This window comes from Boleophthalmus pectinirostris, unplaced genomic scaffold, assembly GCF_026225935.1.
Source record: "Boleophthalmus pectinirostris isolate CB_2022bp ecotype Guang Dong unplaced genomic scaffold, ASM2622593v1 HiC_scaffold_17, whole genome shotgun sequence".
NCBI classification, from domain to species: domain Eukaryota; kingdom Metazoa; phylum Chordata; class Actinopteri; order Gobiiformes; family Gobiidae; genus Boleophthalmus; species Boleophthalmus pectinirostris.
This window is the reverse complement of record NW_026571115.1, coordinates 15,321,980-15,341,336: the sequence shown is the minus strand read 5'-3', so window position 1 is coordinate 15,341,336 and position 19,357 is coordinate 15,321,980. Positions and strand designations below refer to the sequence as shown.

Below are 19,357 nucleotides of genomic sequence, written 5' to 3'. Positions count from 1 at the left end.
GAGGAAAAGTCTAGCACCATTCACTTCCTGTGGGTAAGCCACTTTAAAATGATTGTAATGATTCAGCTAAACACTTGGATGTAAGTCCTCTTGCTGTTCACTTCAAAAGAGAAGTAAGTAGCAGCTATTAAAACCAAATTATCTGAACTGACAGTAGATTACACTGGACGCATATAAAAGAAATGGCATAGTGCAAGCTATGATTAAGGCGGCTTTATGATTGTCTGACTGGACCAATTTCCAGAATGTCTTCACACAGCATCATTTTCTGTTTCATTGGTACACTGTAGAATCCTTTTGTATGTGTTTGTGGTAGATATCAACCGAGTACATTATCATGGTGATCTAAAGGGATGTTCATCTGTATGTTGGCTACAAGTTGCTAATAGCTGATATGGACTATACAATAAATATTAATGGATAGTATCAAAAATCAGGTCAGCTTCAGACATCACATTACCACAAATCAATAGTGACAGCACCACAGACTGCACTGTATATATATATATATATGTAAAGTGAGCGTGGGGCACTTCCTGCTCCATCGACTCTTGGTCGAATTGACTATACCTAAAAAAATGGTCACCCCTGTCTCTGTAACTGCTGCAGTGAGCCATTTTGGTTTTAAAATGTTCATGATCTACATGATCCTGGTGTTTTTATTTTGTGATATTGGCTGTAAATCGATTCCTATTCCTAATATGGAGCTCTACTCCAAATTCGCCCCGTTACTGCTTGTCTCTTGAGCTTCATTTGAATGGAGCTGGCGCTATCGGTGATGCCACACTTTGTCTTAGTCCTCTTCTCTATACAGTCTAATACAGTCATGAATAAATAACAAAATGTAAACAGCCGTAAAGGCAGGTTGTGGACAAAAACATGAAGTGATTGAACAACCAATCATGTTGATACTTTGGTTAGAGTGGAAAACACAATATTTTCTGGCAGTAGATTTCTGGCACTACTTCCTTAAAACTTAATCTACTGTGTAATTAATAAGCTTGTCAATATGAGTCATTTGTCACAACAATGAATACACAGCACAAGGTAAACAGCACACACTTTAAACAGTTCATGAAGTCCTCCAATAGGGCCACATTCAGAGCCTGTCTCCTTCATGTTCAGGTGGATCTCTGAAAGGGCAGGTTCAGAGTCACTGTTGGCTCCCTGGGCTCTGGTCGAGGTCTGTTTGTCATCTCACACTCATTCTGCCTCTCCTCATGCATATGCGACACCTCTGTGGACCCGGCCTCAAACCCCGGCACTGTGTTGGCCACGTGAACGACATGGACCTTGTTTCTTCCATTTTTACTCAAAATGCAGCTGAACACTTTCTTGAATCCTTTGCGAAAATGCTTGGAGACCAGAGCGTACACTATGGGGTTGACACAGGAGTTAGCATAAGCCATGCAATGAGACAGGAGCCTGAATGCATACGTGATCTGGTTGAAGGGGAAATCTCCATACAGATAGCACAAGATGACAACGTGATATGGTAACCAACAAATACAGAAAAGAACAGTCACGATAATAATCATTTTAGTCACTTTTCGTTTTGCTCTTTTGGACTCGGACATCCCGTCTAGGGGGTCCACGGCGGTCCAGAGGTACTTAATGGTTCTGGTGTAGGACATGCTCACGATAAGAACAGGGATTACATAGCCAAATACAAAAGTGCAGGTATCAAGAACTTTTCGATTTTGCTCCTCCCAGCCAGGGATGCACACCGTACTGTTGTCGTAATCGATGAGGTCATAGTAGCTCAGATAGGGACCAGCAAACACCAGAGACAGACCCCAGATGATCACCATAGCAACAACAGCATTACGCGGGGTCCGAAGTTCACGAGATCGCAGAGGGTAACGGATGGCCAGGTATCTGCAGTGACAGAAATAGATTTGAGTATGTTAGTGAAAATATGTTTAGTGAAACTGAGGTATAACAAAAAGAATAAATAGATTTTGAACTTTCAATCATATCTGTGTCTGAATACAGAAATATGAATTGTTCTATTATTATTTATAATTGGAAGTGTCCAACCCAATAGGAAATTATGGTCATTTTAGCTGGTACAAATTCTCATTTTGGTTCAATTTGAAAATATACAAAAAAAAAATACAAACACACGCTCAGAGTAGATTATATTAATTACTACCAGAAAATGTGTTATTGGTAGGTCCATATCAAAAGAAAGGAGCACATATTATACTAGCTGAAAAACAGTTTTTATTTTTATTTTGTCTCATATCCAGGAAAGGTTTAATTTGAACAAACTGCAGCGCACTATGTGTTCCAAGATACTCTTAAAACACTTAATTCTTCAGAAATTAATGTTCCAAACCTTGCTAAAAGTATGGTGACCCGATCTGCAGCTGCTTGCAATATGTTTCAGTAATGACCATAGGATATAGGATGCTACACTATTTTTTGATATATGTTATAATGTTGTTTCCCCATCACAAACATACCTATAGTTATGTTTTGTTTCATTCACACATGTTTAACTCATAAACCCTGCATATTTAGGCAGAAACGGTGTGTTCCACCTTGTGATGTCATGTGGTAATACTGGAAGTGCTCTGTGCACAGGAAATGCTTCTGAGATTTCATACACCTTTCAGACTTGGAACTGCCAATCTGTACTGAACAAACGTAGCTCTTAACTTGAAATCTATTGCTTCATGACATCACACGGTGGAAAAGAGCATTTTGAGCTTTAGAGATGTAAACAGACTAATGATAAAGAGTTATTCAAAGACAAGTGAATGAACAGAATACTTCTAAAGCTGTTTTTGATGAGGTAACAGTGTCATAACATGGCTTAAAACTGGCTTACCTGACTTGCAAACTGTGAAAGGAGGAAGTGGGTAAAATTGTAATACATCACTCACTCATAACTGAGACCACCATTTAGAGACCACCCATATTGTGGCCTTCAGTCCATGCTAAAAACATAACATCTGAAGTTGCCATGGCAAAACTGCTCCTGCCATCATCAGCAGGGATCAGACAAAATGACCATGTCCAGCTCAAAGAAGTGAGGTGCAGTTGAATAAAAGATGTTTTTGCTTGTCTCTCCAAACATGGAGCTGCACACTGGGGGCTTTGTGGTCTCAGAGGGGGATTCTGTGGAGCTTGCATTACAAAGTTATGGCATGGCAACAGCGAAGCCTGGATCACAGTCAGCTCTACACAGGTTTGATCATTGTGGTGGCACATATCCCACAATGCAATGTTTTGATACAAGAGATCTTATTCATTGTGTTGTATCTTCTTTTCTTCCTATTTTCAACATTGCAGTGCCTAGTGTATAAAAAGTGGGTCACCAATTTGATCTTAGATTCCAATTCAAGATTTTTATTGCTATGGCAAAACACAAAATCAAGTTTTGAGCCTCACATTCTGCATAAATAAGCCCTGTGTAAACATTAGCCTCAAAAGCTAAGAAATTTTGGTTCTGGTAAGTATTTGAATGGGAGGCTGCTGGGCATAACAGGTGTCGCAGTGGGGCAACAGTGGCTATAATGCATAAGGTCATTGTGTCCTTAAGCAAGACACTTCAGCAACCTATCCTATACAAATGTGATGCATATGTTTGTTTTTAGTTGGCATAGACGTTAATGCTGCATATACTAGTACTTACGTGTTTTTAAATCACTCCTAAAAATACACAATTTTTCAGAGATGTAGCTTTATTGTTGTTAACTTAAAGGTGTACTGTGTAACTTTTCAATTGGGGTTCCATCACCCTGCTTTGAATGGTTCACAATATGACATTAAACAGATTTGCCTTACATTTATTCAATTACAGGTGGTATTATTGCTCAAAAATACAAAAACAGAGGATCTGACCATTAACATGTCCTGGGTTAGTTTCCACGATGATAGAAAGGTTTATGCCATACTGTAAAACATTTCAGACAAAGCAATAACATTTCCATGAAGAAAAACAGGTGATGGACCCTCCATCAGAAAAGTTACATATTGCACCTTAAAGTAATTTGTGTCTTATTATTTTTAGTATTTGAATTGTGACTTTGATGGTATTTGTCTTTTCAGTATTTGTGTATGAATCTTTGTCCAGCTGTACATTTTTTTAAAGTGCTTTACAAATAAAATCGGTATACTATGGTATATTGACAGCCTTACTTCTGTCAGTCTACCCCAGGGCAGCTGTGGCTAGAATGCTAGTTTGCCAGAGCCAATTATGAACTGAGTGAATGGTTTTATCATTACCATTTGGTCTATTTCAGGTCTTTTGCAGATAGCAGGGATAAGATTCACATTTCACAGATTTTTTGCAGTCTTTTTACCAGCGACTTCAGCGAAGACACTTGAGGAACAGAAGGGGGGAAAGCTCTCATCTTTGAAACCTTGATGAAATAGGGCCAAAGCCACTCGACGTGTGTGTGAAAAGGTGCCATGTTCTGCAAGTCCTTTGACTCCAGGGCAGTGATGTGACTCACACTCAGGTGAGGTTATGAAAGGAAGCTGGATTATGTGCCACAAGACGCAGAGAAGCCCGTACTTATTGGAATAAGGTGTGCACAAGGATTACAAGTTCAATATGAGGCAGTCAGGGTGTAATTTTCTGTGGATTTAATAACATGTAATCACCATTCACCTCACTGTAAGTTAATGTGATTATATTGGAAGGCATAGTGTAGAAATGTAGGCTAATTATATTGTAAAGAATCAGGAGGTGTTCAATCATTTCTTCAGTGGCCCCAGTTGACTTAGTCAATTTCAGGTATTACTATAGACACAAGGGACTGGTGCAGCACAACAAATACAACTATGCTGGAAAGCAGCTCTTTTGCACTAAAAATAAAAACACTTTTACTTCAGTATAAACAATTTTAATTAACCTTTTATGTACAGTATTATGGAAATTTTAGTGATATGTGTTTTCTCAATCTCAGTCACCATTTTGTGATCAGCAGTGTCCAGATGGCAGTGCCTAATGTCGCTTTGATTTTATGTGATATATTCATCGCTGCTCCGTGTTTCCCCTTTGGGGATAAATAAAGTTTTATTGAGTTATATTCATTAACTGTTAATAGCTCTCTGCTTTTTAATACTCTTCTGTGATAAGATCTTAGCAACCAAATGTAAGAGACATGAGGTAGACATGTTCAAATCAAATATTACTTTACAATTGTAATATTCATTTATACTTAATAACAAAAACACTGGGCATGATGGCCACATTTACTATGTCATAAATGTGGTATTTTGGTTCTGAAGATGATTCTCCAATCAGAAAGCAGAGAGAGAGAGACGAAGAGAGAGAGACGGAGAGAGAGAGAGAGAGAGAGAAAGAGAGCAGAGTCTCTTCAGTATCAGCAGGCAATCGTTCATCAGTGCTAGTGCAGCCTCTGCAGCTCAGATCATTCTGGAGGTTCTGAGCTCAGAACTTTATGTTAACACCAGGTTCATTATAGACATAATTTAACCTACTTTTGTTGCTGAGGTTGCAGTTAGATATTTTTGCAAGTCTGTACATTTATACCCTGGTTACATCCCTGAACATGATTTTATCAAAAATAAATCTTTTATTTCTACTATCCTATCTGTTGTCTCATCACTTCACTGTACAATGGTGCTTTTGTCCTTCATTGTGTAGTGCACCAGATATTCTGACAACACAATTATTAAATGCCAACTGATTTGTGTGGCAGAAATTAACCTTGGTAGATCGTAAACAGAACGCTTCCTTTGTTGCGGATGTTTGCGGTGTCTGTATTGACCCTTTTGATAATGTCGACAAACAGCAGTAATGACGACAGTGGGCTCTGAGCACCTGCAATAATCTGAGAGGGATATTCAGTTGCTCATGCAGATATTTTACTGTTGAGTTAGCAGGGCCTGAATAAAGTGTTGATGGGCACCTCTGAGCATTGAGCTACTTAAGACTATTATTAGATCATTATTACTGGTGAGATCAGATTTCTTCCTCTTAATATTGTGAAATTGTATTAAAGGTGTTCAAAGATATTATGCAAAACCAACTTTTTAGAGCTTTAAACCATTTTATAATTGTTTCCCTTCCCTTCTTTACCCACTCAAATTTGTATTTAGAACGATTCATGCATATTTGAGTAATCTTTATACTTTATTCTTTTAGATGTCGTTGCTCCAATCTACTCCTGTTTTCACCTCCACACACCCACTGCTCTGTACTAGCCTGGAAATCAGCTTGTTTGTTTTATTAAGTCGTTTTTAACTAATATTGATCTATTGATTACAAATGTCCACAATATAACATAATGACATTCAGGGGTTAGAAATTATAACTATAGCAGACAAAAGCACAATATGTCTTCTTTTAAAGTGCACTATGTAACATTTCTAGTGGAGGGTCCGCCACCTGTTTATCTCCATGTTCTTGCTTTGTCTAGAATGTTCTACAGAGGAATAACCCTATATATCCCAATAAAGATAAATAGGTTACAGCACTACACTACATTACAATTCAGATCTGACAGAGCAATAACAGACCTGAAAAGTTGCGCAGTGCACCTTTAAGTCAAATAATTAGATGCAAGATGCAAGATAGAACTGTGATTTTTATAATTTATTTTGGACAAAGTTTGACAAGTCCAGGAGCATTAACATCTTACAGAAATACATTTAAAACAGTCAGTCTGAGATATATAAACCAGAACTTAGAGGTTATGAGTGCAATAGGTTTTACACATAATTATACACTTCTGAGAAAGGAAATTATGTAATTTGAACAGGATGTCCTTAGTAAACTAAAATAATTGCAGCCTTTGCCATTCAATCATTCCGCCCAATCACTTACTTTGCCATAATTGTAACTGAAGCGGGAGGATGCAGTACGTAAAAGGAATGTATGGTTAATTACATATCACAAGTGTTAAAAAAATATGTTTTTGCAGTCTACTGTCTAACGCTACCTGATTGGTATAAAAGTGTATACTTTTATGTACATTCATTGACATTTATGTCTTCACTTAACTTTATTCTTTTAAAGTTTTCCCCAGCAGAATATCATCTAAAAGTAGAACTGTGTGTTAAAACGGTTATATTATAGAATTTTTGATGTCTGTTATAATGTTGTCTGCTCATCAGAAACATCCCTGGTGTTATGTTTTGTTTATTTCACACATGTTTAACAGACAAACCCTGCATATTTAGTTCCTCTCTCAAACTGAAAACACTCTGTTCCACCTTGAGATGTCATGTGGCAAAACAGGTGCTCCACTGTGCTTTTAAACTGCTTACATCTTCACTAGAATCTTCTGGATAATTTCAGCCCTGGAATTGCCAATATTTACTGAAATTAAGGTAGAAGACAGCTGCCATAACATCACATGGTGGAACAGAGCGTTTTGAGATTTGGGGATTTCATTTACATGTGTAAATGAAACAAAACACAACTCTGGGTATGTTTGTGATCAGGTAACAGCATTGTAACTATAATTATATTGGTTAAAGCTCACAAGAGTCAATTTTGCATAATATAGGATCTTTAAACTTTAAAGAAAGAGCAGTGTGCGTCACTATAAGACTGTGGGATGAAAGCATGTCGGTTGTGCTTTGATTTGCTTCAAGATCTAAAATGCTGCTCTGAATCCACACAGTCTATGCATGTGAATACCAGAGATGCACCAAAGGGTTTGTGAAAGCTATTGAAATGAGGTACAGCTTGAGTGAGTCATTTTCTACAGTGTCCATAGTTTACATTTTCTTATCATCTATTGTCTCCATGAAAATGTCAATATCAATCACCTGCCTCCATCTTCTCAGATCATTCTCTGTACAGATTTTTTCTCAAACCAACTAAATCCATGTCTTCCTTCATAGCATCCACTAACACCTACTAACTCTGCATATATGTTTTCATTATGATTTGTAGTCCAGAACCATCTCAACTTCACCTCTCATTTTTTTGCACTCTTCTCTTTAAATGCTAATTTTATGATGATTCTTTATGTTTTGATTTGTTTGTAGTAAAGCACTTTGAATTACTTTGAGTCTGAGTCATGCTTTACAAATAAACTTGCTTTACCTTGCCTTAAAATGGGATTGGCGATATGACTACATAAATTGAATTGTGCTGTGACCCTGTGAATGATCAGCTAATCTATAGCTATTGGTGGATATTGATTTTGTAGAGTCTCTAGGTTTAAGCAAGGACACGTTCCAACACCTCCTTCAATTCAGTGTCACGTTTCAGTGTAATAATAAAACTGTTGCTATGGTAATTAAAAAATATTGTATTTTTTGAATTGTGAGAAGACCTAAAAATTGCAGAGATGATGCTGTAGTAATCCCTTAAAAAACAAGAAGAGAAGAGAAGTTTTTACCTGTGATGCAACAATCCAGGCAAAATGCGAAAGAAGCATTTTGGACAACTTTGGATAATGGATGAAAATGTGTCCTTTGGGCCACGTTGTTCACACTTCCATCCAAATTGTCTCTCCGATGTTATTTCTAATCGTGTCTATTTTCATTGCTCCCTAAACGAAACTCAACAATTTCTTCAAATCTGAGTACGCACTATATGATTCTAATATTCATCTCAAGTGATTACAAGTCTCTCATTCCCATAATGAATCTACGTTCCTTGCGGAATGTGAGGAATAGTCGACTACATGACTCACATATCTAACTGCCCCAAAATCAGTGTGAAATTCTGTATTACACTTGAAACTAAAAGAAGAAACTGAACTACAATAATGTTACGATTTTTTTGCTTCATTAATTTGACAGAATCAATGCAGCTAGAGCAGTTGTACCAATTGCAAAATGCGCAATGGAACAATCAATAAACCACAAATGTTAAAGGGATTTCATTTATCTACACTGTCTAAAGAGGAAATTGGCATCAGCTTGTATTTCATAGAGGTCTCACAGTATAATGATGTAAAATGTGTGAATATGAAGGAATTAGAGGCTTGTATCTGTAAAGGCAGCCTTTTTACTGGGAGAGTATTCACACATGGTTTGTTCACAGTCAAAGACATTCAAATGACACTGTTGTTTTTCTATATCAGAATTTATAAGCTTGGAAAAGACTGATGAGAATACTTAACAAATGCGTAGGATATTCAAGAGCCCTTCTGTAACTGCTTCTTCAGACAACTGAGTTTAAATTATGCTATGTAAACTTGAAAGTAAAGACACTGTTGTAAAGCTAATTCTAGGCTCATGCAAAATGTGTCTTTATATAGGCTCAGCCAGGATAAGGTTTCATTTTTTAATCCTTAGAGGTTTAGCTGTAATCTATGTTCATTCAGGGTTTTGTCCTGGTTTAGTTCCATTAACAGGTCCGAAGTACACTATTTTCTGATCTGTTATAATGCTGTTTCCTCATCAGAAATATATCTAGAGTTGTGTTTTGTTTCACTCACACGTGTTTAACACACAAACCTGAAACAGAGCATTTTGAGCTTTGGAGATGTAGACAGACTAAATAAAGGGTCACTAAACATCTGTGAATGAAACAAAACACAACTCCAGGTATGTTTTTTAGGCTGAAACAACATTCTAACCTGGCTTAAAGCTTACAAGGGGCAATTTTTTGTGTGACATAGGACCATTGATGGTGCACTGTGGAACTTTTCTGGAGAGGGTCCACAACCTGTTTTGTCTCTATGGAGCTGTTAATGCTTTGGTCTAAATTGTCCACAGTTTGATATTAAACTAATCTGTCTTGCATTAATTCAACTTCAGGAGTTATTTATTGCTCTTTTCTTTCTTTTATGAGTACAGACCTAACCTGTAACCTTCTAAGTTACCATGGAGATTTTGGTTTATGGCCATACTGTGGAACATTCTAGGCATATTTCCATGACAAACAGGTGACGGACTCTCTACCAGACAAATTACACAGTGCAAAGATTTAAATTACTGTTTTTCTGGGTCTAAGACATAGAATAGTCACCCCAAAGTAATCGTAGAGTCCATGAGCAGACATAATGGTCTGTAATGGTAAGTTTGGGCACTTGCACCAGTGACTGTGGTAAAAATGAGTGATTACGTCTTACCTGTCAACAGAGACCGCTGCCAGTGTAAAGCTGCTGGCGTACATGGTGAGATTGATGAAAAAATGGACCACTTTGCACATGAAGGACCCAAACACCCAGCCCTCCAGGGAGTAGATGGTGGCTTGGAATGGCACACAGAAAATAATGAAGAAGAAATCTGCGACGCTCAAGTTCAGGATGAAGAGATTTGTGGTGTTGTATCCCACTTGGCCACTCCGCAGCAGCACAGCCAAAACCAGGCTGTTCCCAATGGTGCCCAGAAGGAAGATGAGAGAGAAGACAACTGACACTATAACACTGGTGGGGTTGAGCTGGTAACTGTCGGACACGTTGGTTTGGCCTTCAGGCTTGATGAAATCCTCGAAGTCGGACATTTTGCAGCTGTTGAAAAGAAAACATAGAAATAATACCAACAAATAATGGTCCTACAAAGATCTGAAAACCTTATTTCATCTAATAGTATTGTTACAATTGTTACAATGTTCAGCAAGTGGTTAGTAGATTGTAATGTCATATATGGTATAAGTCATGTTGGTATGGTATGCTTTTTATTTGTACAGGAACAGTGCACAACAATACATAAACAAAGAGAAAATTCATAGGAGAGATGCTGGTGCCAGGTTATATCATGAATACTAATTTACAACTGTTAGTCCCTGAGCATGTTGGTGGATATACTGAGATTCAGTGTGTATGTGGATAAACTGACCACAAATACATTAAAACAGGTATTTCCTAGGGTCACATGTTCCACTGGTAGTAACTTTACTCCAAACTTAGATTATTATTATTATTATTATTAACGTAAATTATGCACATTCTAATTTAAAGGTGCACTCTGTAACTTTTTGGTGGGTCTTTGCTCTACTTGTCTCCATGGAGATTGTGACAATAAGGCATTATCTATCTTGCATTTATTCAGTTACATGGGGTTTAGTTGATAAATAAATACCTGCACTTGATTTCTTATTGTGGTAGGTAGGTAGGTAGGTGTGCCTCTCCACAGACTTGACATGTAACTTGACCTGGTGGCATCCCCTGGCGTTAGGTAAGTGCCACAATTCTATATTATGGAACATTCTGGGAAAAGCATTAACATCATGGGGACAAGCAGTACTATTGTGCTACTACATGGATATTTTGCACACATCAACAGGAGTGTGATTGGTTCAGGTGTTCAGCTGTTGGCTTGGGTCCAATAGGCTCTATTCACGCGTACGTCACAAAACCGAAAGACGCTTGGAAGCATGCTGATGATGACTTCATTTGGACTCTGTTGGTGATAGTAACTCTAACAAAACCTCTGAAAACTGTAAATGGCCTGTTTTTTTTTTTAATTAAGACGTCATTGTATTTTTTCTTTTTTGCTTTTATAAATTACCAATTAATTTGTGTATTATAATTTGTCTAATTAAAAAAAGAAAGACGTCATTGTATGTGTGTATTTTATGTGTTACGTTCAGCAGATCAACACTTACAACCAGCTGCCTGTACATGACGTTGAAGCTGTGAAGCTGTTAGAGTCACATCCCCCATGAAAAGCTTTGGCAGGTTGTGAAGACGCTGCTGCTGAATCTATGGTTTTATCACATGCCCAGTGTCGATAACTACACCACAAGTCAGCATCCACATGTTTCCAGCGTCTTCTGGTAAGCATGAATAGAGGCTATCCCACTTTAGCCACACAACTGTCTATAATTTTCCTGTTTGTCTGTGTTTACTGTATGGTTATTGACAATTACATCCAACTAAGAAGTTTAATCTCCCTCTACCTCTACTACCTTTCAAACACTTTTTAAATCACTTAATTTAAAAGCACCAAGTGAATCACCATGCAAATGGAGACACAGACAGAGGCAGGTGGTTACTGGTGACCTCAAAAGGGAGAAGCTGAAAGCAAAAAAGCGAGCTCTCTACATCTGTACTGTGTGTGTTTGTGTGTGGAGTGGTGTGAATAGTATAGTGTATTGATCCTTACCAAAATGAATTAATTCAAATTCTGTTAGTCAATTAGTGTATCCAAGATATGATGAAGTTAGTAGCAGTTTTTCTGTAGTGTGCATATACAGTAACCATATATTTTCTTTAGTATCCATGCATTTCAGCTTCCTTTTATCAGTGAGTCATCAGTTTTAATCGCTATATGGCCATTGTTCAAATCAGTCATCGTTCTAAAATCAATGGATAACGTATATTTAATGGAAACAGATCAGAGCCCTAGTTGCCATGTATCTGCCTGTGCCTGTATTTTCTCCTGCATTGAAAAGTGAAGTGATTATTTTAAAGCAGAAAAACAATAACAGCTTGTTTAAAAATTCTAATACACAGTGAAGGCGATCAGGGGAAGGACACAAATCTGTGAATGTGTCGACCTTAATGGATTTCATGGACATACATATGGATTTAGCAGAGAAGAATGAGCAAATATGCTGAAAAATGCATCATACAAGCTCCAGTACACAGCATGACACATGTTTAAAAGCAATAGCTATTTTGTTTTGTTTTTTTTTTTTTTGCCCTAAAAAATAAGGGTACAAACGAATACCTGGCTACCCAAAATTATTTTCTTGTACATGGAGAAAGCCATTTTACCAACCAAATAAATATAACCATTTCTTCCCTTGTGATAATTACCATTACACAAAGCAACACAGGGTAATATTGAGCTGTCTGACCAATTCCCATGCACCCAAAGACTTCCTTTCCAATTAGTCGAGCTTGTGGCATTTTGTCAGGAGTGCACAAGGGACATTTTCACTCTCTGGATCAAGTAACAAGCCAATACCATCTCAGGCAGAGAGAGAGAGAGATGGGAAAGCAAAGTCAGATGCTTAGACTGCAATGTTAGTTGCATGTTACAAAATTGTCAATGTGGATGTGACCCATTTTCAAGCCTTTTCATAACACATCTCTCTTGTAAAAGCACTGTGATTTTACCTCAGTGCAGTCATTTGTTGGCCCCACAAACAAAACCTGGTGTCTGGGTTAAGTGGCATTTTCCATTGACAGTAGAAAATACAGCTCTGCTTTTAGAAACGCAGTGATAGTTTTTCTAATAGTACATCACTCAATTACAGACCTTACAAGCATTCAGTATCTGTCTCATTTTTTCTTGACGTTTGTGTGGTTAGGAGATTCAACAGTGACGTATGCTGGCTTAGAAAACTGTCAAACAAATCCGTTTTAGAAATAAAAATGAAAGCATAAAATGAGTGACTATTGATGTGAAGTTGGTGACTCAGAAAATATGCACTTTACACGTCCCTCTGGTCTTTATAAAACTAGCTTGACTCCTTTTTTGTTACGTATCTTATGCTTTTTACATTGCATTTGCACATTTTTATATATATATATTTTTTTTAAAAGCAGGAATGATGTAGCAGAGTTTTATGGGAACAAAAAAAGAGAGTAAATGTTGATGCAAACTCATTTCATTTCATTTCATATTTTTGACATTTCATAAACAGTTATATTTGACAAAACAGGCTGAAGCTTAAGCTTATTATGCCTACCCTTTATTCCTTTGTCAGAGCTTCATACAGCATAATCAGTAACAGAACAACAAAGTATTACAGCACAAACTATCACATGTAAGAGTTAAACATTTAAACTTCTTTATGAAGTGAAAGAAAGTGGTTTTTAGGTTTTCTGTACAGTTGTTCCAAAAGATATAGATGTTTAAATTTATAACTGCAGTAAACGCTTCATCTGTTTGATACTTTATATATTTATACTGCAGTAACCTTCCTGTTAACTTTATAAATTTATACTGCAGTAACCTTCCTCTTGAATTTATATAATTTTTAAAGGTGTATCCGTGGGACTGGTATTGGGTGCTTTGGTATATTTCACATATGACATTGAATAAATCTTTCATTTACTGAATTATACATATTTTTACTTCTAAAAAATAGAGGAGCGGGGTCATTTATCCACAAATCTAACCTATAACTTGGCCTGATGGCTTCCTCATGGAGATAACATCTCCCTGGAGACCAACAAAACCAAAAGAAATGCTGCACTTTAAACAGAATTACTTTAATTAGTACTATTACACTGTTCTTTGCATATATTTGGACCGGACCAATCAGTGGTAGAGCTGTTGGCGTGGTTCAGTCACAGTTGACCCAGTTCATGCTGTTGTTGTGTGCTTGGGCAAGACACCATCTACTTTGTCATTGTAAAAGTGATGTGTGAGTGAAAATTGACCTCTGCGTTTGTTTTAATCAGAGCTATGGTGGTTGTGATTATAGAAGGGAAGGTCCTAAAGCACATAACGCATTTGGTCAACTTAGATACTCTGAAATATTGTTCCCAAAGTGATTCTGTGACTCACTATTCAAACATAATATCATAGCATTTTAACTGTGTAACACTCTTTAATGAGACTAAAAGCAACATCAATAAGTGGATTTGTTTACCAATGTTGTCACAGCTTTCACGAGAATTAAAAAAACATGTCCACATGAACTCTAATTAATGTCAGAGTTGCACCAACTTTTGTTCAGTTTTCAAAGCCCAACTTGTTTGCAGACAGCTCAAATGTAATCCTAATTGCCTTGGTCTTGTACAGACTGAAAATACAGTCTGCAGCCTATTGCTACCAATTACTGGTCATAAGACTGGTGTTTCATACATCTGTCTATAAAGAGTGAGATTTACATTTTTGTAATATCTGCCTCATGTAACAACCTTTAAAGTTATTGTGTTATTACAAGTTTAAACCATGAGGTGTGTGTAATTACTAAAAAACAACAGTGAAAAAGGTAAATTAGTTTGTTTCCTTTGTTTCATTAAAATAAAATTTGCATTTCCAAGCCCCAGTTTCATTAATGACTACACAGGTTTAATTGTGACTGTCATATTAGCAGGTTAGCTGCAGGGGATGTGTTAAAATGCAGATTCTCCTGAAGCTAAACAGAGTGTTATCATGCGTCAGAATAATGAGATTTGAATAATGTTTATGTCAAAGAAACTTCTCCAATACACATCTCTCCTCACAGAAGCCTACTTTGTGGTTGGATTTCAGTGATAGATCTCAGTCTATGCATAATGCATGCAAATCAATGAATCTTAAATATTTATATAGTTGATTGTACTTTTACCAGTGTAGATTTCATTAAGCAAAACTATGAGCATTTCTCTGCAGCTGGATGCTATAATAATGACAATTTTCAGACTTAGTTCTTTTTTATTCTAGCCTGCAGGGCCAGGTCATATGATGGTAAAAATCATATCTGATCCTGTTACGTTATTAGTGATATCATCATATTGCAATTACATGAGTGCTTATCTGTTTCATGTAGCTCTGTGTAATCAAACATAGACATCTTTTTAATCAGCGTGCCATGATCTGAATGAGTGGGAGTATATTTAACCAATCACAGTGAAGTGTGAACTCCCAGAAGATAGTTGTGGATAAATTTAAAGCTGAATCTTGATTAAACCCGAAAGCAGTTCAAATAATGCTAAAAACAATAGCTCCTTTCCCCGGTTAAGGGCAAAGTTATAGTAAATCCAGCAAACAAATTCTGCTGTGTTCTCAATAAAGTGCTTCTCAATTTAAACAATGGCTACAAACTGTCCAACACACTTTTCATCAAACCCTGCATATTTAGACTTTTTCTCTCAAACAGAAAACACTCTGTTCCACCTTGTGATGTCACGTGGCAATGCAAATGCTTGGTTGTGTTTTTAAATTTCATACACCTTCACTAGAATATTTTGATAATTTCAGCCCTAGAATTGCTAATCTTTATTAAGCAAAAGGTAAAATCTTTTAACTTGAAACTACCAGTTCATGACATCACAAGTTTGAACAGAGCATTTTGAACGTTGGATATGTAGAGAGACTAATAATAATAATAATAGGATTACTCAAACATGTGAAAATGAAACAAAACACATCTCCAGGTATGTTTTTGAGAAGGTAAGATCATTCTAATGTGCCTTAAAGCTCACAGTTTTGTGTAATATAGCACCTTTAAGTGTATACACCATGTTAGACTTGGAATAAAAGATCTGCTGACAGACTCATCAACGTCACGCCTCAAAGGCAGGCATTATTTACTCTGAATCCTTGAATAGACTACTCTAGAAACCAGATTAAGATGCAGTGTTCTTCTGTGAATATAATTACTGTCTCTGTTTTGATCACACCACAATTATAGAGATGACATAGTATAATACCTCCACAGAATTGGATTTCATATGAGATTTTTCATTCAGGCAGCTTTTCATTCATCTCCAACAGTCAAACACAGATTTTTGAGTTGTGTGGGATGTATATATTCAAATGTAAAGATATTGTTCTTTCAGTGAGATAAGCCTAGCTGCCAAACGCCTATTATGAATGAATTATTAAAGGGGAGTTTAAAGATTTAACAGCTTTGAGTATTCAGTATTCTGCACACCCAAGAAGACTTTGTGAAACTAGTACAACTTATAGTCAGTGATTTCAACTATGTAAGATTTTTAAAGAATCCACACATTTGATTTTTTTAAGGCGAGACACTGAAGATCAAAAGGAAAATGTTACTGTTGGGAAGGTATCAATATGAAACTGTATTTTACACAAATGTAACAAAGAATGTATTTAATGTTTTTCCATAATGCCATTTGCTTTCTGAAAATCTGGAATTTTATATGTAAAAATTGCAAAACAAATTGACATATTAGAAGATATATGAAAAATGTATAAAACATGTCTAAATTTCTTCATTTTTGCTTAATTTTGTTGACCTATTACATATACTAGAAGAGGCTCATAAACAACCTATTGCTTTTGGACTATGTATGAGACAAAATGTATTCAAAATGTAAAGGAAATTCAAAATGTAAAGGAAAACTAAACTAAACTAAACTAAACTAAACTAAATAAGAGGGGTTTTGAATATCTTGAACTGAGCATGACTAAAAATGTATTCCAATTTTCCTGTTCTTTTTAGTTAATAAACCAGGATTAGAATTAGATATCAATAAATCCTTTTGTATAATCTGTTCTCAGATGAATGCTTATACTAACATGTTGAGAGAGCAAACTGACCAAAACACAAACCAGAAAAACAGATGCCGCTCCATTCTGACTCATTGATCGCTTATCCAGACAACTCAAACCAGTATGTCGGCTTGTATTATCATCAACACAGGTATTCTAATGAAAGCATTTAAATTAATATATTCAGTTGTGTTAAAGATACAAAAGGTCTGTTTTACAAAAGGATTTCTTGCATTGCAACATAGTTTTACCTGTGCTTGTGACAATTTCTTTTCTACCTCTGCTTCTTTTGTCTCCCTTATTTTGCAGTGTATATGTTTGCATTATTTCTAAAGAGGGTGAAGACTTTTTGGCTTAGTGCAACAGTCTCAGTGACAGACCAAAAAAGAAAACTGATCCCAAATGTAGCCTTATGAAACTGCAGATGTAAAATTTTCAATCACAGTTGTAGGATGACAGGCTATAGTCCTGCTGTAGTCATCTTTAATCAATTTCTGTTATGTAACCAAGTTGTGCATGAAGCTTGTCCGATAGATCCTGCCAACTTCAGCTTGTTCTCTAATCTAATTATCTTAAACCCAAAATAGCAACTACATGGTTAAACACCACCAAAATCGTGCATAGCTCTACTACCCCAGTACTGCAGTCAGTTCCTTTATCATGCAGATGTAAAAATAGTGATGAAATCTTACCAGGGCGATGGGGTTGTTGATGGAGGTGTGTGGGTGGTATCCAAAACAGAAAGCTAAAACAGGGCTCCCCCCAAAAATCCGACTGGCTCTGTTAAATAGTCATTCTGTCAACCTTGAGCTGCTTCTGCTGTCAGTGCTCATCGCAATCTGACCGCGTTGGCTGTATCACATGCTCTCCTCTTCTCCTCTCCTCTCGCTTGTCCCCCCAAACCCCCTCCCTCTCGCTCTCTCTCTCTCTCTCTCTCTTCTTCCCTGTTTCTCTCTGTCTCCCTCTCTCTCCAGCAAAGACCCCACCTCTATTCACTTTAATGTTCACACTTCACTGCAGAAAAAAGATTGCAGTGTAAAAGATATGGAGTCTACCTACTCTTCTCTAAAACAATTGTCTGTGATCCAACTGTGCTAATAATTGCGACCTTGGGGGACAATTGAAAAAAAACACTACTCTTGAAAAACAACCTCTTAAACGAGGCTTAAATTAGAATGACAACTATATAGCTGCAGAGAGAAGGAAATAACAAGCAGTAATGGTGTCTGTGTATGTAGCGCTGTGGCTTTAATTAGTGACTAATGTGGGTTCACAGAGCCCAATAAAGAAGACTTCACCCCATGTAAGAGGCTGTGATCTTTCATCAATCAATAAATGTGATACATTGTGATAAATAGAACAATATTAGGTCACAAACCAGTTCAATTTGACATTCAGTTGTCAGTTGGAGTGAGGATATATTACTCTATTTTCTGATCGAATGTGTTTTTTTTTATTCACACGTTTAACGGGCAAACCCTGTATATTTTGAAACAGAAAATACTCCACCAACTTCCACCTTGTGATGTCATGTGGTAACACAGGAAGCGATCCACCTTGTTTTTAAACTCCATACACCTTCACTAGAATCATTTGGATAATTTCAGCCCTGGAATTTCCGATCATTGCTGAACTAAAGGCAAACAAATCACTGTTAACTTGAAAAGTACCACTTGATGATATCATAAGGTGGAAAAAAGAATTTTGAGCTTTGGAGGCGTAGACAGACTAATAAATAAATACCCAAACATGTGAATGAAACAGATCGCAACTCCATGTATGTTTTTGAGGAGGTAACAATCAATTTTGCGTAATAAGGGCGCATTAACTCTCTATAAATACCTTCCACTGTATTATATCTTAAAAGCCTCCTTTGGACGGATACAAACAATTTACAAATTGCCATTAAAAAATGTTTTCCATTATCCACATACATAAACCTGTTAAAACTAGAAAAGCACTCAGAGAGCGCAGACCTCCGCCAAGGACTACCCCCATTTTTTATATAAATTGCGATAAAATCAGTCTTCTGGATCAGATCCGGATCAGCCTTTGGAATATGAAAGAGGATCCCATTGTCCATCCCTGAGTCAAATTTCATGGGGTTTGGTCAATAATTAACCGAGATATTGAGAAACAAAATTTTTGGCCCCATTTACCACAATGTTAACTAAAATTTCAAAGTGATCCAGAATCCAGGATTTCTTCCGGATCACCCCCAAAATGAAATCAGTTCTTCCTTTTCACATTTCCAACAAATCCTGAAAATTTCATCAAAATCGGTCCATAACTTTTTGAGTTATGTTGCTAACAGACAAACAAACAAACAAACAAACAAACA

At 36.7% G+C, this 19,357-nt stretch overlaps 1 protein-coding gene across 4 annotated transcripts in view; it reads right to left on the bottom strand.

The window, feature by feature from the left end:
• Nucleotides 1-522: 522 nt before the first annotated feature.
• Nucleotides 523-19,357, bottom strand: part of galr2b (galanin receptor 2b) — a 45,728-nt gene continuing 26,893 nt past the window's right edge. For 3 of the 4 annotated variants that reach the window (XM_055153018.1, XM_055153019.1, XM_055153017.1), the window contains 2 exons: nucleotides 10,020-10,400; nucleotides 523-1,878 (listed from right to left, as the gene is read on the bottom strand). In XM_055153018.1, coding sequence (XP_055008993.1) covers nucleotides 1,122-1,878; nucleotides 10,020-10,400 — 1,138 coding nt within the window. In that variant the 3' untranslated portion in view covers nucleotides 523-1,121. Of the gene's footprint in view, nucleotides 1,879-10,019; nucleotides 10,401-10,971; nucleotides 11,275-19,357 lie in introns of those variants that run through there. The other variant, XM_020935182.2, reaches the window with a different exon arrangement.